The following is a 25700-nucleotide window of genomic DNA, read 5'->3' as shown; positions in this document are numbered from 1 at the left end:
GCTTACGTTGTACGCGAGTGTATATACACGGGGGAATGGAAATCGGGGAACGTACGTTTGAAAGAAGAGACAGGTTTAATCGTTTCACCGAGTTGCAGCAGCGGAAGACGAGGGTCACTCGAGCGGAGGCTCGACGACCGGCTAACTAGATACTCCCGGTGTCTCCTAAAACCGAGGCGACCACTTCGACTTAACGAAAGGTAAACTCCTCTCGCGAGAACAAACTTATCCAACCTGCTGGTCTTTGTCTCCTTCTTTCGCGCACCTGTGTCGCGTTTAAGAAATCGTACTTTCCTATCGAGTCGTTCCACGATCGACTATAAGAACGAACTTTATTTTCAAAGGAAACGTATTTATTTGAATTTCGAGAGAAGGTATTTCCGGAGGGTGTGTTTACGTTAAAGCATTCGGGTTGCTTGAAGAGTTGATTCAATAGATGATAGGAAGATTGGAATTTTGCGTGAACAGCGTACCCGAGTATCATGTTTTTAGATTTTCCTATTATCCCAAGCATCGACCCAAAGAAGTTTCTATCGAATCTGTTGAGTTCGTCGCGGTTATCGTCTATTTATACTTAATTTTCCGTAGCGAAAAATAGTGTTAATTGGGGTGTTATTGAATCGGTGACACCGTTGCCGAAGAAAAGCAGGCCGCTCCCTGGTCGTTCGAATTCTCCTCGACTGCCGTTAAAGTTGAGGGAAAACTAGGAAAGAAGTCTTAACGACTCACGGGACAAAGTTGTTCGGTTCCGGAGTCGATCGAGCGAAAGCTCAGGGTACGGTAAGTCGCGGTTCGCGAAGAACCGAGCCGCGAATGGCACGATAAACGAGAACAAAGGGTCCGAACGGGAGCCTTATATCCCCGAGCTATTCGACAACTAGTTTTATCGAGCTTACTCTGCTCGCTCGTACGTCGTTGCTCCGCTCCGCAACCGCTTCGAACGATTCGCCGCGTCGATATTCCTCTTTCTCTCCTCCTCTTGATTTCGCAAAGGGACGATTTCATCGTCTTCCTTTCCTTCGTAGTCGCTCCGCAACGTCTACTACGTCTTCTTCTCGTTTGTCCCGCCTCCTTCCCTCTTACCACTGCCCCTTTTATCCAACCTGCCTTCGTTTTCCTCGGAAAAGCTGGGATAAACTTCTTCGGGTGGCTGGATGTGCTCGAGCATAACGATCCTCCCGCATCGCAGCTCATTTTTTCCCCTCCTCTCGGATCGCGCAACACCCTGGCCAGGGCAGGGGCAGTTGCCGAGAGTCGAGCCGAGCCGAGAAACCTCGTCGCAAAAGTTTTCTCGCCTGGACGGGGTGTAGCTAGCGGTAAAATTTACGCGTACCCAACGTCCGTGCTATGTTCCTTATAAAAACCAAGCTACGCCGTGGCGTGGCTTGATGATATCGCGAAGCGAACATCCCCAAGCGAAGAAGAAGCGACCGAGAGATAGAGAGGAGGGAAAAGTTGGACCGCGAGCACAGAGTTGCGTTAGACGGACGGGTTTACAACGTAGCCCCGTGTAGTAGCTGGCCTAGTAAGTTGCACCGTTACTCGACCATAAACACCCGGATTGCGTAACGACTTGAACGCAATACCCATAAATAAGTAGCTCGCGGTGTACTAGCGGCCGTGAGTTAACTAACCGAGTATGTACATACTGCGAGGCTTCGTAAAGCGCCATTTACATTGGACAACTTTTAGTTTACAATTAGTTTAGTCGACGCGGACTCGATCGACCACTTGGTTGTCCAACTAAAAGGTTTATACCGAAAGCGGAGCATCGTTGTTCGACATATTTGTAGTTGAAAAGATGCTCAACGCGCTGGTTAAAGAGGTTTTACGTATAATGTCAGCAATTTTATCGGGGTAATTTAATAAGTAAAGAGACCAAGGCTTTGGTTCAAACAAAGCCTGTCGTTTATAGCGAACGTGAAATCGCTTAATGTAAACGTTGTTCAACGAACGACAAGTCGTTTCTTATTTATGCATCGAGAATCGCCTGTGTACCCTTCTCGGAAACCGAAAACCGTGTGCAGGTCCTGTTCGCGAACACCACCGGCTAACACAATGGTCGCCTTGTGCGCCCCCCGGTTCCTGGAATTGCCGGTGAAAAGGGCTTCCCTTGTGCGGGCTTGAAATTCTTCTCAGACTGCATTTCGAAGATCGTGCCAGGCTGCAATGATCGGAAGCTTAGCATTATTGGCCGGCAACCCCCATCGATCGTGGGCCAACGCTCTTAATCCGCCTATAAACCGGGGCTGTTCCGGCTGGTATGCACGGAGAACAATTAGTTGCGCCAGACTTTTCACTAACCCGATGCTATTTTCTCCGTGGCGGTAACCGAGAAACAATTAGTGTTCCTAAAATACTAGCGGAGCTTTTCTCTTGAACTTCATTATTCCGATATCGCCGCCGCGCCTATTGTTTCTAATCGTCGCTGGTTAAAGAGAATTTTTAAACAGTGACGCTGCATTCTTGCACCGTTCCTTTGAACGCAACCCACCATCTTGTTTCACCAGATGGCCTACGCGCCATCGAAGATAAGTTCTGAAGAAGGCCCAGCTCCTTTAAGCTAAAAAGTAACAGGAGAAAGGAGAATCGTGCATTCGCACCACCCAATCTTTTCCCAATAGGTCCGTTGCGTGAAGAAATACGCGAATGAAATTAAATGCGGCAAAGTACGACAGGGATATCGAATATCACTGTGCCTCATTCGGTCGTATTTTGTTTCCTTCGCGTATTTCGTCAGGCAGTGGACCTATTAGAAAAGAATTGGGCGGTGCGAATGCACGATTCCCCATGCCCCTGTGACTTTTTAACTCGACGGAGTTCGGCTTTTTTCTGGTGAGCGAACGGTACTCGCTCCTCGCCATTGACACGGTGATTCTTCAGATCCTGACAGTTCTTCGGAAAAGATGGAGGGTCGAAGGAAAGTAAGTCGCATCGATTAGCCTGTTTAAAAAGTCGAAACGACGAGGGCAATCGAGTCGGCGCCTCGACGGACTTGTTCCTTCGGCAATGAACGGTGCTGGAGTCCCGGGACTCGAGAGTGCTAAAGGTAGATTCTCGGCTCTGGAAGGTCTCCGGAAGGTGAGGGAGACGAGGGAAGGATAAAAAGAGTGGAAAGGAAAGAGAGGTGAGAGACAGGAAAGGGGACGGGGGTAGGGAGAGGGAGAGAAGGTAACGGCGTGGTAGGAGCGGCAACCGGCTCGACTGGAATCCAATGGCGCAAAGCCAAGAATTTTCAGTTTTCATCAGGAATTTTCCGTCTCGGGCCAAGCTTTACCGGGTTGCTCGCAAAAACATCGACGATCCACGGTCGAGGACCGGAGCCAAAGAACGAACAACGGCGCGCAGACAAAAACGAGGGCTGCAGAGAAGTCCGGGATGGAAAAATGGTTCGAAAGTTGTCCGTCGGTGGTTGACGAGGGAAGAAGGGAGGCTGGTGTATTGCTGTTGGAAAAGTGACGAAAAAATCGGCGAGTCTATCGTTCAGATATATGTGTAAAAATAAAAAGGAATAATTTAAAAGCAACGTTCAGCGTATTCGTATTTGGATCACGAAGCGTTCGCAGGTATAGCTAGTCGAGCGAACGAACAGTACCTTACATGTACGTACGTCCTTTTCCGTTCGACGTGAGAAGCGATTCAGTCGGAAAATTCAGGACGTCCCCATGGTGCATTGTGCTTCGCGATCGTGCGACTCCTCCGAGAAAACTTGATACAGTACGACGCGAAAGAAAGCAGCAAGATTACCACTGATTTAACGCTCTTATTTAAGACGATGAATAATCGTGAAAGATTCACCGTGAACCAAAATCGCTTCGCTATTATTAGATTGCTTATTATTTCGTGTCTGTTATCCCAGGGTACCGGATAGTCTCGCGGTGCGTACATTATAAACAGACGGAACGTTCTTCTAGTTAATCGAGCAGCTATGTTTTTTCAATCCCGATTCAAAACAGAAGGAAATTGCCGACTTTCATGTGCATGACAGATTAATGCATCCTTGATATTTTGCATAATTACAAGCATCCAGAAGGAATATAGATTTTTTTTAATTTTATTTAATAATAGGTTGATAAGCAGCATTCCGAAAAGCATGCGATAGGGGCCCTAATCTCCCTGTTTCGCATTCCTGCGTGGCCCTTTAAATCGATCGAAGGCTCGCGTTCGTGTAAAGCCTTCGGGGCCCGGAAAACTCGAACGCTACGCCAATGGCGGAGAAGTGGGACCGGTGTGACGGGTTCGCAGATGCAAGTCCCTCGGCCAGCATGCACCTCGGCTTACGTACGCTCGAAGCAACCAGCCACGATCCGTTCCACGCGTTCGACCCTCCTTGGCCCTCTCCGTGTTTCCTCGACGCGAGGAAATCATGGATAACGGTCGATTTTGCACGCTTCTCTTCGTTACGAGCAAACTATGTTCTCCTTTCGCGTCCTAATTTCCAGTTCAATTTCAGTTTCGCGCCTCGGGCTAGGAACGCGTAACGGCGGAAACGGTTGGATGAAATCAATGGGACTGATTCATCGTTGGTAGCGCGTCAAGGAGTGATGCAACGCTTGAAATCTGCGGATTGCAACTTAATCGTACGTTGTATCCGCGTTCCGCCCGTTTGTTCCTCGTTCCTCTCTTTTACTCGCGCAACGTCGACAGCGCGCGCACACACACACACGTACACGCACGCGGAAAACGTGCCGGAAATCCGTGCAACAGGTGCCGCCTAGCAGGCAAACTTCTCTCGCAGTTTCACAGGATACTCGGTACAGTTTCGGGGCCGGGGGTGGGTGGTGAAACGAGCGGGTACGATAAGGAGTCGACCGCTGGCTGCGTCGCGTTTTCCAATCGAAATCGATCGTTAGATACCGCGAACGGATATATTCGAACGATAGCGGGCCGCAGAGATACGAAGGAGTAACGAGGGAGAGACGGTGGCAAAGCTCGCGCGCTTTGCCGCTTTCTCCATGATAAATTGCCTCCATGGGTGCCATGTATTCTCGTGTCATCGCGGCGAGGCTGGCTACCGAACCGCGGACTTCTTTCCCCCAAACCGTCTGACTTTTTCTACGCTTTTTCTACCTCTACCACTCGATCACCCTGTATCTCTAAACGGATTTACGAGCCTCCCTCTCGGACACGGTCCACTTTAACCCTTACACCTTCGACTGAAAGTATAGGACCGTCTTGTTCGAAATTACATTTTACAGCGGATGTCACGCGAGATTAATTCAGCGATGTAATTCCTTATCGAAATATGGCGGATGCCAAGGTAAGGGTTGAAAATAAAGCCGCTGTTAGGTGCTTAGTCTTCTGTCAGCTTGGAACCTAAAGCGCTTGTGGGTGCAGTTGCTAACTCACTCAGGTTAGTTTTTTCGACCCAAGAATATAATTACGCTGACGCAGAGTCAAGTGTCTTCCGCACCCGATAGAATGATTGGCCAAACTCATGAGTATTCAGTTTACCCATACCCGGCGCCACTTGAAGGGTGATGGCTGCTGAGGGGTGGATATTTATTTAGTTGCGCCCTTTAATACCAGGTTCTTAACCCCTAAGGCTCGAAATTGACACTATCCTGCAGTTGGAGAAGAATTATGGTAGCAACGTACGTTGACATTGCTTGGAATAGAGTTGGTGCGGTCTTGTCTCCTTATCAGGAAGTCAGTTGCGCGATGGTCTCGAGCCATGGTATACGAGTTTCTTCGTTTCCCAATTACGTTTCGTTTGGGTAGCGTCCAGTCCCATGTTGAAATTTACTCGCCCTTATTTATTCTTTTACGGCTAACGAGCAAAGAAAAAGGGAACGATCGCTGTTGGCCAACACTTCACGCGTAAAGTATCGAGCCGATAGGTTGCGCCCTCTGATCCACCGTAATCTCAGCGTGTATTTCCTAAGCGGAGCACTGGTTGAAAGGCAATTCCCTTGCTGCTTATAATAACAACGTCATCGACGATAGTCGATCGACTGGCGTAGGTTTAAACGAAGAACGCACGTTTGCTCGCGTACGCGGAAGGAAGCGACCTCGATTTTTTCCCCAGCCAACGATGATTGTCCTTCGTGCAGAAATGTACGCCGCGAGTTTCTGCCGTTTCGTGGGCAGGGTAAACGCGAATTCGTTACGCTCGTAAACGTGCCAGCTCGTTACCTTTCCGGCAATCCGTCAAAACAGCGGTAGGTGCTTGCTTGTACATAGCTGCCAACGGTCGGGAACGTTTAGGTCGCTCGGTCACGTTCGACCACTCTTTCCAGATGGAGAAAACAAAAAAACAGGAACCCACGAAGGGGACAAAGGGAACCTTTCGAGCTGGCTGTGTAAGCACGCAGGCACGTAGGCACGCAGCAAGCGTAGAGATACGTATGCGTACGAGTACGTACGCGTTTCAAACACAACCATCAGGGACACGTGATACGTACTGCTTGTGCGTATCCCACGCTCCTTCGTCGTCCATGAGCACATTGTTTCACGCAACGACGGGCGTCTGTTCGGTGCGGGTACCGAGACGCCACGTCGTATCGTCGCGTCGACAGAAGCCTCGATGAGAAGGCGGGGGCGTTTAGAAGAAGCAATCGAGGAAAGATAAACGAGGCGCGAGAAGCAGATATCACGAAGCTGGGACCGTGCCCGACCCCTTATCGTTTCGGAGTCGAACGGAGGACACTGTTATCGCTGCCTTACTACGAACAGAGACTTTGATTTTCTTTCACGAAAGAGATTTTCCAAATTGATTACTCGACACCTCTCTTAATCGCACCGTTTCCCTTATCTCTCCATCTCTCCTATAAGTGGATCCATTTTGGCGCGAAATAGGATCCTTAATGAATCCTCTGTAAGAAAACTCTAAATGGGATAGGATGATGGACACAGTCAAGAAATTGTATAAAAATTTTATTGATTACGATCTATACATGTTTCTGGAGTGTGTTGCCACTTGGCAAATGGTTCGCCCTGCACAAGAATGCCCGAAATTGGTGCCGCAAGTGGCACCCTCAATAGAGACGACAGGCAACGTTCTCCAGATGCTCTGGATGTCAGAATTTCTTACACCTCGAGAACGTTTTAAGCTCAGTTTACACGTTCGTACAATTCGCGTCACTATGTTTACTCGTTCGAGTCGATTTGTGCAAATTGCAGGAACGTGTAAAGCAAGCTTTATACCGGCACCTAACGGCTACGGGGACCGTACGAGTCTTTTCGCGGAAACGCGACCTTCTTTTCCCCGTCCCGAAGACGAAAGAAACGGGTAAACGGCGTACCAGCCGTTGGTGGGTTTCGTTTTTGTCGCGCCCAGAAGCCGCGGTATCGAACATCGATCGAGAACGCCAATCAAAGGGAGAATTTTGACGGTGTTCGGACTGAAAGCGGTTCTCGTATCTGCCGTACCGTGACGCGAACAGGGTTAAATTTAGCCTCGATCGTCTCTTAGGAAACGTTGAACCCAAGACCTTTTGCATCCTCTTCTCTCCTCTCTTCCGCCTTCCTTCCGTCTGTTCGGCTCTCTGGCTGGCTTGGCCGACCGCTCGCTTCGCTTCTCGGCCCTCTAGCGACCCTCTGTTGCTTGCCTCCCTTGGTCTCCCTTTCGTTACCGAGCTCGAAGCCTATATACAAATATAGGCCTGGCCACCGGGATTCGCGGGCTTTTGCTCGGCCAGCTTCTGTTATTCCTCCAAGAAGCTTTAAGCTCGCGATATCCGGTCTCGTTCGTGTATTAACGTTTTAACGAGCCGGCACGTGTTCTTTTTCTTATCGGTCTCGTTCGTCAGTCCACCTTCTCGGTTTCCTGCCTTCGTTTACATTTCTTTCTCATTTCGTAAACGAGCATCACGGTCTGGGTCCGCCGTTTGCCGCGTCGTCGCATCTCATTTCTGGCGACCGAGATGCTGCTCCATTTTTTTCTCTCTCTCTCTCTCTCCTTCTTTCCGTTTAACGTCACGTCGTTCGCGACGACAGACTGCAGGAATGCACTCGACGGTACCGGCGCGATAAGCGTCCTCTTAACCTCTAGCAACGGAAAGAGAAGAGGAGCGTGTTTTTGTCGCCGAACCGTCGGCGTTCCTTCGGCTTACCAAATGAAAGAGTCTCTTGTTACTGCCGGTTCCCGGAGCCATGCGGTTTCGCTTACGCCTTCGCCCGTCACCTCTCGCGCCTCATTTTTCCACGTCCACGTTGCGTCCCGAACCGGGACACAAGGTTTCGTCCACCGTACCGTGAACGAGTCCGCCCAATATCGGTATCGGCGTAGCGGTACGCGCGTGTTACGCGCGACCTCGCCTGTTCACCAGCCGGTAACCTCGTATTTGTTCGAGCAACGCGACGTATCGATGGACGCGCGGTACGCCTGGGAATCAGGAATTCCAAGGTCGACGAAAGGCGGGGGACGGTAGCGTCCAGGGAAAGCGATGGAACCGACGAGTACCATTGCCAAGGCGTGGGTGTATAGGTGTTGCAGCGTAGGTATAGTCTTTCGCTCTGTCCAAAGGCACGAAAGCAAATGGTGCGAGACTACTCCTACCTTTCCTTTTAACGAAAGGAAGCCTGCGTTGCAGCCGAATATACGTTAGCTTCGGACCTACGCTGCGTCTCTGGCGTCGCGATGCTACGACCAGAGAGAGATCGGAGGAAGGTATTTGGAGGCTGACCGGTTTGAAGTCTGGCCCGAAATATATCCCATTGTAGAGAAGAAACAAAGCAGATGCGGTGTCTGGAGCTGTGAAAACGAATGCGATTCTTTCGGTATTCTTCCATAGGCTCCGACGCTATCGGGCTGACGGGAATCGGTCCGCAGCGACAAGATGGAGGTACCTAATTCTGTACCTCGGTCCAGCTTCAGATTAAACTCGTGGTAAAATTATTATTTCCCTTCGGAGAAGCGTGGATTCTCGATGCCAGATCTCTCGTATAGGCGCGGAAGATGCGGTCACTGTTCCAACATAAGGATTCTAAGAAGCGGGCGTGTTGCATCCGAAGAGCTGCTTCGAAGAGCTCTCCTGTTTGAGCCTACAATTTATGGAATGGATAAGCAGAAATACTCCATCTCCGGGATTAAACTCCCAACAGTAGTGGCCGGCAGAGTAGCCGTGGGGACGTTCGTTATCGCGTAGTGTCAAGTCCGAAACTCATGATTAATTCAATGTCATCAAACTACGTTGGGTTCTGTTTGACGTTTGCGCGTGTCTTATTCGGCCAATGTCCTCCCGATGGAGGTGGGAGACTGGAGCGATCGTTGGATCATGGAACAAAGGCTGGCGCCGATAACGCACGTGCGAGAATGGTAACGGTAAGAAAGTCAAATAGCCGAGGCATCGCTGCTGGATGTATAGTGGTATCGGGGCCCGATGCTACAAGGTTGCCAGCTCCGGCCCCGGGGCCCGACGACGTTGCAAGATCGCGAAGCGACGTTGTCGGACGTCGGAGAGTTGGAAAGGTAGGCATAAGGGGGCGGGGGTGAGAGGAAGAAGGAAAGGAAAGGTAAGGTAAGGTAAGGTAAGGTAAAGAAAGAAAGAAGGTAGGGGAAGAGAGTGGAATCGTTCGTATTCGAACGTAAGCGTAGAAAAGTACCTGGCGAGATTCGTGGAGAAGCGTGTGTAGGCCCCGGGGAAGGGGTCGGGTGCTCTCGGTCACCGGCACGACCGTAAGAACGTAACCGCGGTACCGCAGTGTTGCCACTTCCTAGGTAATTCCCCGAGTGCCGAGAGGCAGAGGCCCCTTTCGGGGTCCGAGTCCAGGCTGTTGCTTCTCCGATCCTCCGATTCTCGTTTCTCGGTTCGGGCACCATCTGCTCGCCTCCGGGCCTTTGAATCTTTAATGGTTCGCGTGACTGGACGCGGCCACGGGATGCTGAGCCGCGGCGGCGCAGAGACGTCCTTTTTCTTCGGCTGTAACCTTGCCTCGGTAATATCTGACTGGCGGAGAAAGAGACCGTAGTTACGAGGTCCTCCATTAAAATCTGCTAGGATTAAACGGTCGCTTTTTACGAGCGGGGTGGAAAAGCAATGATTGCGCAAGAAATCTTTTCATTAGAATTCTGAGTCGCAGATATATTCCTGGCGTTTATGACGCGCCCGCCTAGATGACACACGGCTCGACCGTGTACTTTTAATCCTCCTGATGGAAAGTTATATAGCGCGCGGGACGGACGCGAATCACGCTCGAATCGAGGCGCAATTATCGTGGCCGCAATTATTTCGACGATTCTGCCGGGGCTTATCCAGCTGACCGTTCCACCCCGACTCGCGGGACGGAAGGTTCGTTAACGATTCGCGAACGAGAATCGTTATCGTTTAATTAAGCACATTTTCGACGCGTTCCACGCGCGGACTCGGTCCCTTCGTCTAACCAATCGCGAGCGGTTCGATTTTTTTTTTTTTCTTTTTTAAATACCCCAGACCGATCGGCGAACCGTTTCCCCTTCGTCGCGTTCACCTTCCATCGAAGTCGAGCTTCACTTGCCCTCCTGTCCTCGAGACCCGGCTTCAATTTCATTTCGTTCCTCCTTCCTACGCTCCCTCGGCTCCCTCCTTTAGCCACCGTCTCTCACGGTTCGAGATCATAATGCACGGGGGTGGGAAACGTCGAATTTCCACGGGAACCATATGTCCGTGCACCTTTCATCGGCAACACCAGTCTCCGCGTGGGATGAGAATATTTTATTCCTAGAAAAATAGAGAATTCGGGCTGGGAAGAGCAGATGGCCGAAAGTTCGAACCAGGTAGCAGGGTGAATCGAGTGGAAAGGCGCGATCCTCGAGGAACGGACACCTGCTGCACCAAAGTGTCATTCGACCGTCCAACAACCACCGGTCCTAGTCTTCTTCTAAAAATCGATCTACTCTTTACGAATCGATCGTCGTCCTAAGAAACTATACCTACACCTTAGCGTACTTGAATCCGACGCTTTTGTACTCAAACTGATACTGTAATCGCTAAACTTGCCCCGGATGGAAATGTTTCCTAACCTCGTGTTTCTAGCGGTCGTGAAAGTTTAAAAAATTGCGCGGGGGTCGAGATAGCAGGTTTGCCAGTGAAAAAGTTGAACGACAGACGGTCGCGCGAAGGTTTGGCAGTCCCATGGGCCTAGCCCAGGGCGGTAGGAACCACCTGCCGCATAGGTCGGTGGGGGCAAGCTGTTCTCGGCTGCGTTTTACCTTTTCTAACCAACGCCTCTTTCCAACGTTTTACCCTTTGCTTCAACCGCGTCGTCTTCATCATGCCCTACCGTCCATTCCCTCCATCTTCTCCTCGTTCCGTCCTTTTTTTTTTCTCTCTTCGTGCTACTTTGCTCCATCTTCGTTTCTCCCATTTACGCGTTCGTTGGTGCATTCGTCTTCCGTTCAGGCACTGCCACCTTCTCTTCCACCATCACCATCGCCACCACCACCGACACCATCGTTGTACCTTAGCCTCGAACCGTCGAGCCTGCATCGTAGCGACCGGTTGTACGCTGCGCTTACGCGCGCACAAGAACGTAGTGGGGGCTCGTAGCCGAACAAGGGGAAACGGACGGTGGGGGGTAGCAGCGATGCTATGCGACCCCAAGCTCAGTCGTCGCGCGACCCTCGTGGAGTGTGTTGGCGTTAACTTTTTGGATTATTGGAAATTTAAATTCCAAGGTGTCTTCGATTCCTCGTCTTTCGTTCGAGTTTAATCCTACCATAACGTTTCTCCAAACTATTCCCGTCGCATTCCCGACCTCCTTACTCCGCGTGCCTCTCTATTTTTGCATCGACGGCCGTTTTGCAAAAAAAGAATCACCGGGGAAAGTGACGGCGGAGAGAGAGGAACGTTTGGTAGACGGATCCAGGGTCGACGCAGACATAGCAACGGAAATAATAAAAGTGTGCGAAACTTAGGTGTAAAAGAATCGCCTGAACAAAGGAGTATCTTCGCTCTTTGCAACGTGGCATTTTGAAATCGCGCGCAAACCGTTTCTTTCGATTTTCGAATTGTTTCCCCGTCCAATTTCGTAGACGGTCGCTCGCGATGGGAATCACCGTGCGATCCTCGAGGAACGGTTGAGAAATCGACGCACACACGAGTGCGAAGAATCCGTGAGATGGAGTGCTCATTCGAGCCAGTGGATCGCAGAACGACGCGCGTGGGTCTACCTTCCAGGTAGTCTGTTGAAACGAGTCCGGTTGGAATCGGAGAGGGGAAAAAACGTCGATTCGGTAGGATCGCAAAACCGATGAAGCTAACGATTCGGTTTCTACCAGCCTCGACGACGGGTGAGAGAAATAACAGTGACAAAAGGTGTGACAGTGGAATAGGTGCGACGAAGCGAACATCGAAAGATGCGTGCAGTGTTTTCAGTGAGTTGGCGAGCGTGATCGACGACGCGATCGATACGATCGATCCCGCGTGCTGGCCAAACTCGCGCATCGTCGTCGATTCTCGGTGAAAGTCGGCGCAACGCGGAACTCTATCCTTCGGCTCGAATGGAGCCGAGCAATTTGCGTCTCTCTTTGTTCAGCTGCAATCAAACTTCTCGTGGAATTCGTTTAAACGATAGAATGGATAGGATTCGAATCGTTCGATTGCCGAGCACGGCGATCCTAGCCGTTTCGTTGCTGCTGTTGCATCACGGTAAGTATCTTCCTGGAAAATTCGTCGAAATTCAAAGAGGTTAGCTAGTCGCATACGAGGACATTTTAATTTCGCATTTCCCTAAACCGAGTCCTCGTTTTTTATACATCACGCGATTGTTGCGACGTACCGTGTCGGTATGTCGCAGTATCCAGTGAGTCAAGCGCGACGCGTCCTTTTAACAAACTCGTTCTGGTCCGCGCGAGGCCAAGAGGAGGCCTCCTTTCGCTCGACCAATCGAGAGACCACGCGATTTCAGTCGATTCGCTGGTAAACTAACGAGCTCCCGCTGGCTCGTTGTTGTATTTTATCGCTTTCAAGGAGAAACCGACGGCACTTGGGTTAGAAGCGTCGTAAATTCGTCGGGTATGCAGAGCAGCTCGGTCGGAGCAGCTTCCCATTCGGGAAATACCAAACTACGGCTTGTGACGGTATTAGGTCTCGTGACGTAGCTCGGCTGCCACAGGTGTCTCCGTACGGAACTAGGCGCGTTAACGTTAAACGACGCCTCGCTTTTCGCTCTCCGCTTCGGCGAACGCCAGCCGTTACGAGTTACGTACCCCAGCTACGTTTCGACGTTTCGATACCTACGATCGATATCGGGCGACTATCGATTTTTCCCACGTGCTGCTCGAGACTGGTTATATAGGCGCCTGCCTATGTTCCGTCTTCGTTGAACCGTTCGTTCGCGTTCCGCGTGCTCGTAAAGATAGTAAAACATTACGGGGGGACGCGATAGAAGAAATCGAACGTTGGCTCGATGGCACGCGAGCAAGAAAGCTGTATCGAAAAGTAAACAAGTCGTTGGGAAACGATGGGACGAGGGGTAGAGAGGGGAAAACGTAAGCTGCGATGGGTCGATGGTTAGGTAAGAAGGGAGGGAAAAGGAAGAGGGATAGAACGGCGCGGATGGATTTATAGAGAGACAAGCAGACGTAAATATAGACTGGTGCATAGGCAGAGAAAAGATGGGGGTGTGGGGCAGCCCGGACGTATGTTGTACAGGTAAGGCGAGAGAGTACGGTTCGACGGAGACGGAGGTATCGTGTTAGAGAAGGTGGTTAGACAGAAAGAGGAACGATACCTTCGACGAACTAACGAACCGGTGAGAGTGGGGTTCGCGTTGTAAACGAGGGGAATTGGAGAACGAAGAAAGAGAGGTCTTGCGATATCGGCGAGAAGTCAAACCGGTGACTGTACCGTTACGCGACCCAATGATGAGACGAGACAACGTCGGATCGTCGTCGATCGTTTTTGACGCGTGTACAGGACACATCTCGTATGCCGCCGGTTCGATACCGGTTCGAGAACGTTTGCAAAAAGATTCTCGTGCAACGGTGCGGTCAGCCTTTCCGACCGCGGTCACGCGTGCCTTACATTGCACCGCGGCTAAGATGCTAGATAAAAGATACTCTCGTGCTGGCGAGAAAATATAGAGGGCGCGATGAAAAGAAAACGAGCGACAGGCGATGAAAAATAGTATATAACCGCGGGTTCTAACGAGGACGGTTCGTTTCGGTTGTATTTCAGCAGCGGCACAAGGGCGCGTCGAGGAGACGCAGATGGACACGCACGAGGGGTCGACGGTACAGCTGCAGTGTCGATTCTCCCCGCCGAGAGAGAACGTCACGTGTTTCTGGTTGACGCACACCAACGACAATCACGACAACGCGGCCATCGACAATCTCGCCCTGTCGCCGCAGTACAAAGTGTTCATGAACCTGGAGGAGGGCAGGTACGACCTGCAGATACGGAACGTATCATACGAACGGGACAACGGGAAATACGAGTGCCGAGTGAAGGCTAGCGGCACCGGACACGACCTGCATCGAAAGTTTATCACCCTGACCGTGCTCCGTGCACCAGGGCCGCCGAGCATCTCGCCGACTTCCGCGTCCGCCACCGAGGGACAGAAGCTCGAGTTGCAGTGCAACACGAACGGTGGTAGCCCAGAGCCGGAAGTAAGATGGTACCGCGGCAACGAGACCAACATCCTCTATTCTGGCAGAACTTTACTGGTGGAGCCAAAGAAGGAAGACGACAGAGCCACATTCCGATGCGTGGTAAGAAATCGTGCGATGCGCGATGGTGAAACTTTGAACGCCACGGTAACCCTAGACGTCAACTACTTCCCTCGGGTCACCGTTGGTCCGGAGAACCCTTTGAAGGTGGAGGTGAACGGAACGGCGAATCTGGAATGTCGCGTCGATTCGAAACCGGCCGTAGGCATGGTAAGATGGTGGCGCGACGGTAGCTTCGTGGCGACCAGTTTCCAACACACCATCAGAAGGGTAACCGTTCAAGATGCCGGTAAATACACGTGCCAGGCGGACAACGGGTTGGGCAAAAGAGGCGAGAGTTCTCTCATGTTGGACGTCCTCTATCCGCCGACCGTTTCGATCGAAGGCGATTCTTTGAGGATCGCCGAAGTGGAGGACACGGTGACGGTACATTGCAACGTGACTGCGAATCCTCCGCCATCGGTGATCGAGTGGCTGCGCGACGGCCGGCCGGATTTCCGGCAGATCGGCTCCATTTTACGACTGAGTCGCGTCACCGCCGATCATGCCGGAAATTATACCTGTCGAGCGGTGAATACGATATATCCATCTGGCGGCGAGAGAAGAAACTATTCCGCCTCGGCACGACTCACCGTACGCGTCAGGCACAAACCCGGCCCGGCAAGGGTCACACCGGACTCACCGGTCGCTGTAGAAGGATCCAGGGTCATCCTGACCTGTATGGCCAGTCCGGCTGGTTACCCAGAACCAAGGTACAAATGGTGGAAGGAAGGAGAGTCTGGAAGCATATCCATGCCTTCCGAGAACACAGGACCAAGATACGAGATCGACTCGGTTCACTTAGGCAGCGAGGGAACTTATAAATGCCATGCCACCAACGAGATCGGCAACGGTGAAGCCGCTTCCGTTAATCTGACCGTGCATCAACCCCCCAAGATACTTACCAAGTTGCAACCACACGTTACCAGGAAGTGAGTATCTTTCTACTGCTGGATTTACCATTTTTCCTTCGCTATATACCAGGGAGCTAGATAAAAGTTTAGATGCTAATTAAAAGCGTTTCTCCATAACGCGCCGCGTTATTAGTAGGTCGCTACGAAATTGGGTCAGTGTACTTTAAGCCGACGTTAAAGCTGGCCAACGTTAAAGACCTTTATACTTTTAAAAGTCCGTGGTACGGGGGGAAGGGACTTTTAATCGTCTCAGATATTGCAAGTACATTAAATGGGCGCGTAATTAAAACGGCATCAACGATAACGTTTACGATTCGATGGGATTCAGAGACGTCGGCATAGATCCTCTTCCCTGACGACTATAACTCTTGCATTTGCATGAAATTCATCTTCGTATGTCTCGTGACGTGGTTCGTAATTATGCCGGATAACGGGGTTTAATAGAGAACGACCGGCCAGAAACAGAATACCTAATTATCTCTTTTGCCGTTAAAAATACAGATTTATCTTCCGACGTTCGTTTCATCGGACCGTTCAGTTTCCTTTTCGAAACGTTCCTCCGTATTTTTAACGGCTATGAAATTAAACGTCAGATCGTTGTTTTAATGAAACGAGGGGGGTAATAACGAGCTACTATAAATCAGTAGGAGGGAGGGGAACTTTTCATAGATATACATAAAGGAAAGCTATCTCGGTTTCGTTGAATTCAATTTTCAAATATCCCTTTCCTCTTCCTTTATAAATAATGGCGATACGAAAAATCTTATTCGCAGGGTCGGCGAGTCCTCGTTTCAAGTATCCTGCGTGGCGCAAGGCAAACCTCGGCCCAGCGTTAGATGGTTGAAGGACGATCAAGAGCTGACCGCGGACGAAAGGCTGTACAAAGTGACGACTAGCGCCTCGGAAGGACACGGGAACGTTATCACCGTAAATTCGACTCTAAGCTTCTTGGGTCACGCGAGACCGCAAACCGACGAGATCGTTGCTAGCGATCGTGGCAAGTATACCTGCGTGTTCGTGAACGAGGTAAAAAAGGTCGAGTCGACGATGATGCTGAAGGTGGAACACGAGCCGATCGCTCTGCATCAGCACGGAAAGGTCGCGTACAATCTACGAGAGACCGCCGAAGTAGCGTGTAAAGTTCAAGCCTGGCCCAAACCCGAATTCCAATGGAGCTTCGGGACAAACGCGGCCAGCCTTCAAGGTTCGTCCAGCGACGGCCATTACGAAATTTCAACCAGCAGCGACAATTACGACGTGTACACATCTGTACTGAGGATAACAAACATACGCGAACTGGATTACGGAGATTACAGCTGTAGAGCAGCAAACGCCCAGGGTAGCATCACATCGACCATTAGATTGCAACCGAAGGGCGCACCGGAGAGACCCATCAATATCACGGCAATGGACGTAGGTCCAACACACGTGGCTCTGCTCTGGGAACTCGGTTTCGACGGTGGACTACCCATCACCAAGTACTTCGTGTCGTACAGAAGAGTACCCGGCGGAGATGAGATCGTGGCGCCAGACTGCGCCGTTCCTAGACCACCTGCTGGTCAATGGCTCGAACTAGATTGTCGTCGATCTAATCCCTGCAACGTGACCAATTTGGAACAGCATCAAACCTACACGTTCAAAGTGAAAGTGTACAACACGAAGAATCATTCGGATTACTCGGACGAGGTAACAGCCACCACCGCTGTAGCAAAGATCCCGGCGCCATTGAGAGTCAGCTACGATCCCGAGAGCGGTATGCTGGCCATCAGCGTTGGCGCCACTTGCCTATCGTTGGTCGCCTCGATCGAGAAGTTCGACGGACCTGCCTCCTCCACCGACGAATCCCAATGGAGAATCCTCGACGAGTGGCCACTCGAAGTACTCGGTAGCGCGCCCACGCAAAGGGAGGGTGTCTTAGACGACCTCGAAACTCTGGACGCCGAGCCGAGGATCAGGGTTCGACTATGCCTGAAGGCGGACCGACAAAAGTGCGGCGACTACGCCGAGGCTGAGAGTGAGTATATCTTCGATTGCTCGACTATCATTTTCTCTACGATCACGATTAGTAAAACGTACGATTTTCCGCTTGTTTTAGTCGGCCCGTCCTACATCGCCCAAGCAGGCGCCCTCGCAACGCCCACCTTAATCGCTCTGGTGGTCAGCGGTGCTGTCTTCTTACTATTCGCTGCCCTTCTCTTGCTCTTTTGTCGATGTCGTCGAAAACACGCGACCAAGGCCAAGGATTACGAGATGGACTCGAACGCGTAAGTGTGTCTTGACTTGGCGAACGAAAACCGACGCCGGACCTTGGTCCGAGGAGTTTCAACCTCCACGAATGCTTTCTCGAAGCAGGGTTTCGATGTTCTTTTGTCCATTCAGAGTTCGACCGAGCCTGGTCGCTGGAAACGGTCAACAGAGCCAAGCGCCTCCGCCTTACTACGCGGAGAACAAAGCCCTCGAGCACAGCCTGGATCACGCGTTGGCCATGGAAGACTCGAAAACACCGGCGTACTCGCAGCCTGGATACGGTTATCATCAACCGAACCACAATATCAATGGTAATGAACCTTCTAGCGATAGTAATTTCGGTGATAACGTTTTCACGAACGGTTGAATCGCAATTTATACGCTGGCTGCGTTTTACCGGCCCTCGTATCTTCTTTTGGTTAAAGATGGGGAGAGAAAAAAAAAAACACAATGTATTAAAAAGTGGGATGGTCTAACGAGCTCTAGCGTATTCGGTGATCGTATCTTCTCCGTAATGGCTGTAACGATTCACCCCGCAAACTGCAATTTCAATTTACCATTTCTTCCTTACGGTTACATTAGTCACATTGTATATTGTCCGTGATACAGTAACAGACTCGTGTGGAACTACTGACCGTTCTTTTATTGCACACTTTGCAAACTTTATACGGTACCTTTTTTCCCCTGTATTATCTCCGCTCTATATTGGCTACTTTTTATTCGAATACTCCTCTAACTGTTATAGTTTTCGGGATAATTAAGATAGCACGTATGCATAATCCTATATTAAAATTCAACAAATAATTCATTCTAATCGGTAACGTTTTAGCGCCTTTATAAAATATTCAGATTCCTCCTCCTTCTCCTTCCCCCCCGCTAATGTTAAACTCGACTGCAATATCGAATTTCCGAAGCAAAAATACTCGAACAACTCGTAAATTTAGTTGGTAATCAAATACGTTATGATCGATGAAGTTTATTCCGATTGAAATTTCAAGCTCGCCGGAAATGAAAGCTGTCGTGCTTTCTTATAAATTCAAATCTTAGTGGCGGACATTTTCACGGGAAGCTAGAGATAAACCGGTTATTGTTCGTTCCCAGTTAAATTGCAATTGCTTTATTCATGTTCTGACAGGCGTCAACATGGGTTACATGGACAACAGTTACTCGAACTCCAATAACGGAGGTTCGGTTAATTCGCAAGACTCTATCTGGCAGATGAAGTCGGCAGCGGCGAACGGGGTTGGCCAACCTTACGATCTGGCTGGATACGCAACCACCGAGTCGGATTACCCGACCCACCCTCATTACCTCCCACAGAGGGAGGATTACCGGGAAAGCCATAATCTAAGTCGACAGCAGTTTTGCTCGGAACCATTCGCCACTGTCGTAAAGTCTCAAAAACACGTCGGTAAGTGTGGTATTCTTTAGTTGAACCTCCACGTTTCTGCGATCTCCGCCCACTTCCTGTCGCGCGGACCCGACCGCGTCTTATTTAAAATTACTATTTTTTCAATATCTGAAAATTCTTCGTTCGTCGTGTACGTTTTTATTCTCCTTCGCGTTCGGTTAACGAACGTACAATCATTTTCGTCGCGTCATTCAAGGATTAAAATGAACATTTTTTAAATACTTCAACAACTCCCTCCTTTTTCTCGCGAAGTACCGCCATTGATCATCGAAAGCAAATAACGCTACGAAAGATCAGCCGTTTAAGCGTTAACGTACTTTATTCTTCGAAAAGTTTCCATGGCTACTTTGAAACTTAAAAGGACGAAGGAAACGTAATTCAGAGCACTGTGCTCGAGCTAAGGAAAATAACATTTCTGATCAGCGACCGACTTCTAATATCCTTGGTAGCTCGCGGCGACTTTTCGAAATGCTCAAAGTGCCTTAAATTCGTTCCCCGTTTTGCTATTAAAGCTGTCAAGACGTCGAAAACACCTCGAAACATTTTTCGATTCGAATAACGGGGCGACTGCCGGCGATTCGCGAACTTCCGTATAACTAAATTGCTCGGGGAACTTGCGACAGATAGAATTGAATGCTCATCGTCGGACGTGGGGTCGATCGTGAACGCGCGGGTAAAGGTGGAACAGGAAAAAGGAAGGTTCGGCCGGCTACGGGATAGCCAAAGCTTTTCAACACTTTTCAAATCACGTTATTCGGTATATTACTTCAATGTTATTTTATTTCAAAATACAAGATAAATTGCGACAATTCTTTGAACATTTATAAATAATATGAATCATAAATCACAAATCGAACCGTAACGCTTACTTCATCGAAACACAATCCCGTGTAACGTAAGGTATTACAAAATTCGCAAACAATGCTGATCGCACATTTTACTTTATGCTGTCGTTGAGATATGTTGTTTTACATTTCATTCTCAATACGGTCGGTGGACTCGTGGATCTGGATCCGACCATCCATAAATTTTCATCCGTCCCCCAACTTTTATTTATAAATATTTTATATAAGAAATATTGATTTTATAAAATTTTATGATTTGGTTGCGAATACACAACGATTCTTCTATTGTTCTATTGTGATTTGATATAAGAATTCCAGGTACAGTAATCAATGTTGCCCTACCCACTTTGCCCACCGGTTCCTTCCTACGCCTATGTATGCTCGTCCGACCCCCATGTTTTAAAAAATTTCAATCCAGCCCGTTTCTCAAAAAGTTCGGTAACCCCTGGGTTAATACTTACCCACGTTTTCGAGTATCTTAAGACGTGACTATATATCCGAGGTTTAAAAATCTCGAAGAGTTTCGAACTCGAGGAACAATGTTTACGGCAACTCGAGCCCATCCCTGGCCACATCCTGTTTCTGCTCGTTCTCGCTCGCAGCGCACGTATTCGCCTCTGCATTCTTTTGTTTTCTCAGTCTCAACAGAGTCCTTGTTCGTTGTTTGTCCGACAGATTCGCCGTACGACGTGTCCGGTCTACCTTATCAGGAGAACTACGACGAGGACGCGAAGCCACCTCAGCAGGTCAGCTTGTCGTACGACGAGAGCCTCGAATCGGGCTACTCGACCCCGAACAGCCGTGGACGAAGGATCATCCGGGAGATAATCGTTTGAGATCTACCTACCGGCTCGCGAGCCGGAACCACACGCACCACATGGCTATAGCAGCAGGCTGCCACCGGTACTTATCACCCGGTGGACCATTCGCGCGATCCGCTCCGCCATAGGATGGAGATTGTGATCGAGAATCCCGTTGAATCGTCGTCACCGCCGCCTCCTCCGCCTCCGCCACCGCCACAGATCTCTACGTCGACGTGGAACGCGATCGTAAGCGCCCCGCCAACCTCGAAAACGTCCACCGTCGTCACCTGCACGTCTACGCCGGCTGTAATGACGATAACAATCGCCGAAAATCCCACCGCTCCGACCTACCCTCCTCCCGTTCACTTCTCTTATCGGGAAAGCTACGCAGGTAACTCGATTCCTTTCACCGGCGATTTCTACTCGACGCGTCGCCCTCAGCCCCATACCAGATCGTACGACGACCCTGACGGAGCCTCGCCGTCGGTTCGACGCGTCGACAAGTCCGGATTACTGGGAATCACGGAACCGGAGACGCCCTCTTTACGAGCTGCCTCGCGATCCCCGCGTTACCTCTCCGCCATCAATGGCACCGCTTCTGGGATCCTGTCTCCTCGAAGATTCGAATGCATCGGTCAACTGGACCCAGTGCCAGAAGTTCCAGGACAGATCAGCCGTGGAAACGTAACCCCAGGATCTCCCAAAGCGTTTCCAGTCTCCTCCGCGAGCAGCAATCTTGCCGTCGACGCCGCGACGTCGATGCTCGGACAGGAAAGAGGCGACGGATCTTCGTTGGACTCTCGCGGAAGACACATGCAGTTGGCCTCTTTCGATCCGCTCGAATCACGGTACAGAAACGATCACGTTTACGAACGTCGTCTGAGCGGAATCGAGTCGTCGAATTTCGAAGCAACAGATTACGGTTCGTCGTTTCGGTTCCAAGAAAGCTGCGAAGCCAGAGGACGATGCTTGGGACGGCTGTCGCAGTTCGCTTTGACGAGGAACGAGCGCAACAACGCGCTCGAGAGCGTCGCGCGATACACGGAGACGTGTTGCAATTTCCCTTTCGTCGCTCGGACACCCACCGCGTTCCCAGGCTTCGAGGGGACGCCGAGTCTCCCTTCGACAACGACAACCGCGACCACCTCCACGGCGACGGTCGCCACGTCGACGATGCGGGAAATCGAGACGAGCCAGAAAGACGAGGAGAAGGTTGCCGATTGCATGCCGGACGAGGAGAGGGCTGAAGCGGAGGGCTGCGAGCACGGATCGACGAGTAACCCGTTGAAAGACGGCGAATCCTCGGAAAGGGCGGACGAAATGGCAGACAACGACGGGATCCAAACCCTACGAGTGATCATTTTGTCGGAACAATTGTGAAAAGAGACGACCGACAAAAGGAAGATAACTCGTTTCTCGCCGACCGATATTATCGTTCGATGTGTATTATATTTAATGTAGTATCTAAGTAACTCGCGACGAAGATGGACGATCGAGTCTTGATGAATCTCGCATAAAGGCTGACGCGATGCCATAAGAGGCCATACCTTCGAAAACGAGAGATAAAAAGAAGAAGAAGAAAATAACCGCGCACGTGAAACGACGAAGCTCGAACGCGTGCTCGATTGCGTTTTATTGGAACACAGTTCGCGTTCGAGCTACGACGCGTTACGTATTTTGTACTTTTATATCGTGGACGACGCCGTCGATTCTCGAGCGACGAACGATCCCCATTGTGCTTCCCGGATTCGCGACCCGGGAGCACACCCTCTTCTGTACATGTACCATAAATTGACTGCGCCCGCGGCGCGCTTACAGGCGGAACTTCCCAAGTCCCCTCAAATTTTAATGAACTTCTCTGTGTTGATAGATCACAGTGTAATCTATTAACATGCAAAGTCTTATTAAAATCTGAGCTCGTGTTTGAAGAGTTCTCCTTGTTAGGAACGTAAGCAATAAGTCTGGCGTTCGAAAGTAAGATGGCCGACACAGATTAGTCGAAAACCGAGAATCGTTTGCGTCCTTTGGTTCGTTAAAGAGAAACCCGGTAGGAATGTGATAAATTCTGACATCGTTTTGTTATGTCCACCTTCATATTGTTATTTACTTTGGTGCATGAATTGGGGAATGAAAATTGAACCGTCTAAGATTTTAAGGTGCGAACGGAATTCTTGGATAGAAGACGAGCTGTGGGTAAAAATGTGGGCTGTGTTAACTTTCGAACGTTCATCTGTTGTAAATAACGGTAAACGTATCAGTACTTAACGAGTTTGAACGCGATGGCGGACAGGGCCCTGAGGGATTTCATGGAACTCGATGAGCTCGTTCTCCTTTCGTTCGACGCGAACCAACGACGAGGGAAGAAGGATCGGTGAAGCAGTACCTGGTGTACTTCAGGTCCCGTTAACGTTCGCCGTCACGCGTTAATTATCGCGATTACGCGGTGATCAAGCCGAACTAACGATAGCTACGCTTTTAACGTAAAAAGATATTTCTTGGCTCGCGCATCTACCGTGCGTCCCTTTAGTTTTGTAGTATTATTAACGCGGCGCGTTTAGGAATCTCGCATAAACGTAGCGACCTTCGTTGAAGTTCTTATTTTTGTACCGCTCAGCAAACGCGCGGCCAACAGCCGTCGTTCGTCGAATCGTGTTTCATTCGTGTAGACTTATACATAAAAATATATGAGATATACGCGTTAGAGGAGAGCAGAGAAAGAAAGAAAAAGAAAAGGACCAGCCGGATCGTACGCGTTCGTTCCTTTCGACTATGTGATCTCATTTCTTCGATTAAAAACGAAGATGATTTCTTTTTTCTTTTTTTTCTTTTTTTTTTTTTTTTATCAATCGGGAGAACGGGCGAGTTTTTGTTTCGACCGCGGGACGGTGTCTCCTTTATTCGCTGTTGTTACATCATTTTTTATATTCTGCTTAACTCTTTCCTTCTGTTTTTAATTAATCGTTCATTTGTAACGCGCCTTCCAGAGTCAACCAGTTAGTCTACTTTGATCAGTTCGAAAAATATCATATTTTTCGATTGAAATAAAGACAAGTATGAATCCATCAGTTAGAAATAAATGATTAAAAATAGGGTATTTTTTTAATTGGACAAAGTAGTCGACTAAACGGACGAACAATTAATTCAACGAAACATCGTCGATTGATAGGTGATCGAAACGGATGCTGGGCGAGGACACATCGTCTCCGGAAACGATGGTAAATCCCCGTTCTTCCGTTCTTTTCAACGACAAACCGACCGACCAAACATAATCATTCGCGAATAAAAACGCGTTTGATGCGAACATTTAGCGATGTCGAACGCGTCTCTGTTTTATCAAACGTCGGTTGGAGTGATTGTTTGCGTGTGCGCACGTGTTCTTGTACACGCGAAACGACGCCGGAGGCGTCGTCCCGTGTCTATGCACCACGAGCCACCCCCGTGTCGCGTGCAAATCTGAAATTGATATATATCGATCGACACACATACATATATATCAATTATCGTCCATTATAGTTACGATATTATTACGAATTATTATTTGTACAAATTTTATGTTGCGATATAAAATAAACTATAAAACGACATTCGTAACTGTGTTACTTTATTCCCTGATTTCCATTGGATTTGAAAAGTATCTTCTCAATGAAATATGTAATTTTACATTTTCTATCTGAATTATACCTTTAATTTATTTAATTCTAAGGATTCGGAGTAATACACATACGGATCTGGAGCCTTCCCTGTAATATCAGTGACGGTCGCCGTGGGATTTTAGTCTGTAGGAATCTGAAACTGCCCCGCCATCCTCGTCCAGGGGATGGTGGGGTGTCTTATGTAAGATTTTCTCACGTTGAAAAAGAAGAAAAATATAATCTGCAGACACCAATGCGAGTAAAGGTAACTGAATGCAGCACCGTTGTCAATCGTTCGACCTACGTTCGATCTAGAGCGAAGACACAACCACCTTACATTCCTTACATCTCTTCATCCCTTAAATATCTACATTCCTATTATCCCTACATTCTTTTCATCCCTATATTCCTTACATCGCTTCATCCCTTACATCCCTACATTCTTTTCATCCCTACATTCTTTTCATCCCTACATTCTATTCATCCCTACATTCTATTCATCCCTACATTCCTTACATCTCTGCATCCCTTATAATAAATATATATTGTAATGACTGTTTCGCGTAAAGGTAAGTAAAGGTAAGTTTTTTTTGCGAAATTTTCGCGAAAATCTCTAAAAATAGCGCTCCCTAGCGGCAAAAATTTGAACTAAATTTTCGATGTCGAATCAGCGCCATCTGGATTTGAAAAAAGGAACTAAACCTTGCTAAGTTTTTGGCCCTCTAGCGGCAAAAATGCGAACTAAATTTTCGATGTCGAATCAGCGCCCTCTGGATTTGAAAAAAGGAACTAAACCTTGCCAAGTTTTTGGCCCTCTAGCGGCAAAAATGCGAACTAAATTTTCGATGTCGAATCAGCGCCCTCTGGATTTGAAAAAAGGAACTAAACCTTGCCAAGTTTTTGGCCCTCTAGCGGCAAAAATGCGAACTAAATTTTCGATGTCGAATCAGCGCCCTCTGGATTTGAAAAAAGGAACTAAACTTTGCTAAGTTTTTGGCCCTCTGGCGGCAAAAATGTGAACTAAATTTTCGATGTCGAATCAGCGCCCTCTGGATTTGAAAAAAGGAACTAAACTTTGCTAAGTTTTTGGCCCTCTGGCGGCAAAAATGCGAACTAAATTTTCGACGTCGAATCAGCGCCCTCTGGATTTGAAAAAAGGAACTAAACCTTGCTAAGTTTTTGGCCCTCTGGCGGCAAAAAGGCGAACTAAATTTTAAAC

At 49.2% G+C, this 25700-nt stretch overlaps 1 protein-coding gene across 4 annotated transcripts in view; it reads left to right on the top strand.

Moving 5' to 3' along the window:
- The window catches only part of LOC114871842 (hemicentin-1), a 43229-nt gene extending 22235 nt beyond the window's left edge, over nt 1–20994 (top strand). For 2 of the 4 annotated variants that reach the window (XM_029178351.2, XM_029178341.2), the window contains exons 3-8: nt 14100–15561; nt 16317–17557; nt 17639–17807; nt 17923–18101; nt 18926–19201; nt 20722–20994. In XM_029178351.2, the coding sequence (XP_029034184.1) occupies nt 14100–15561; nt 16317–17557; nt 17639–17807; nt 17923–18101; nt 18926–19201; nt 20722–20882 (3488 nt within the window). In that variant the 3' untranslated portion in view covers nt 20883–20994. Of the gene's footprint in view, nt 1–10339; nt 12570–13257; nt 13575–14099; nt 15562–16316; nt 17558–17638; nt 17808–17922; nt 18102–18925; nt 19202–20721 lie in introns of those variants that run through there. The other 2 variants (XM_029178321.2, XM_029178359.2) reach the window with 2 other exon arrangements.
- The last annotated feature ends 4706 nt before the right edge of the window (nt 20995–25700 follow it).

This window comes from Osmia bicornis, chromosome 3 (assembly GCF_907164935.1).
Source record: "Osmia bicornis bicornis chromosome 3, iOsmBic2.1, whole genome shotgun sequence".
Classification (NCBI taxonomy): Eukaryota; Metazoa; Arthropoda; class Insecta; order Hymenoptera; family Megachilidae; genus Osmia; species Osmia bicornis.
The sequence above is the reverse complement of the archived record's forward strand: the minus strand, read 5'-3'. Positions and strand labels throughout refer to the sequence as shown.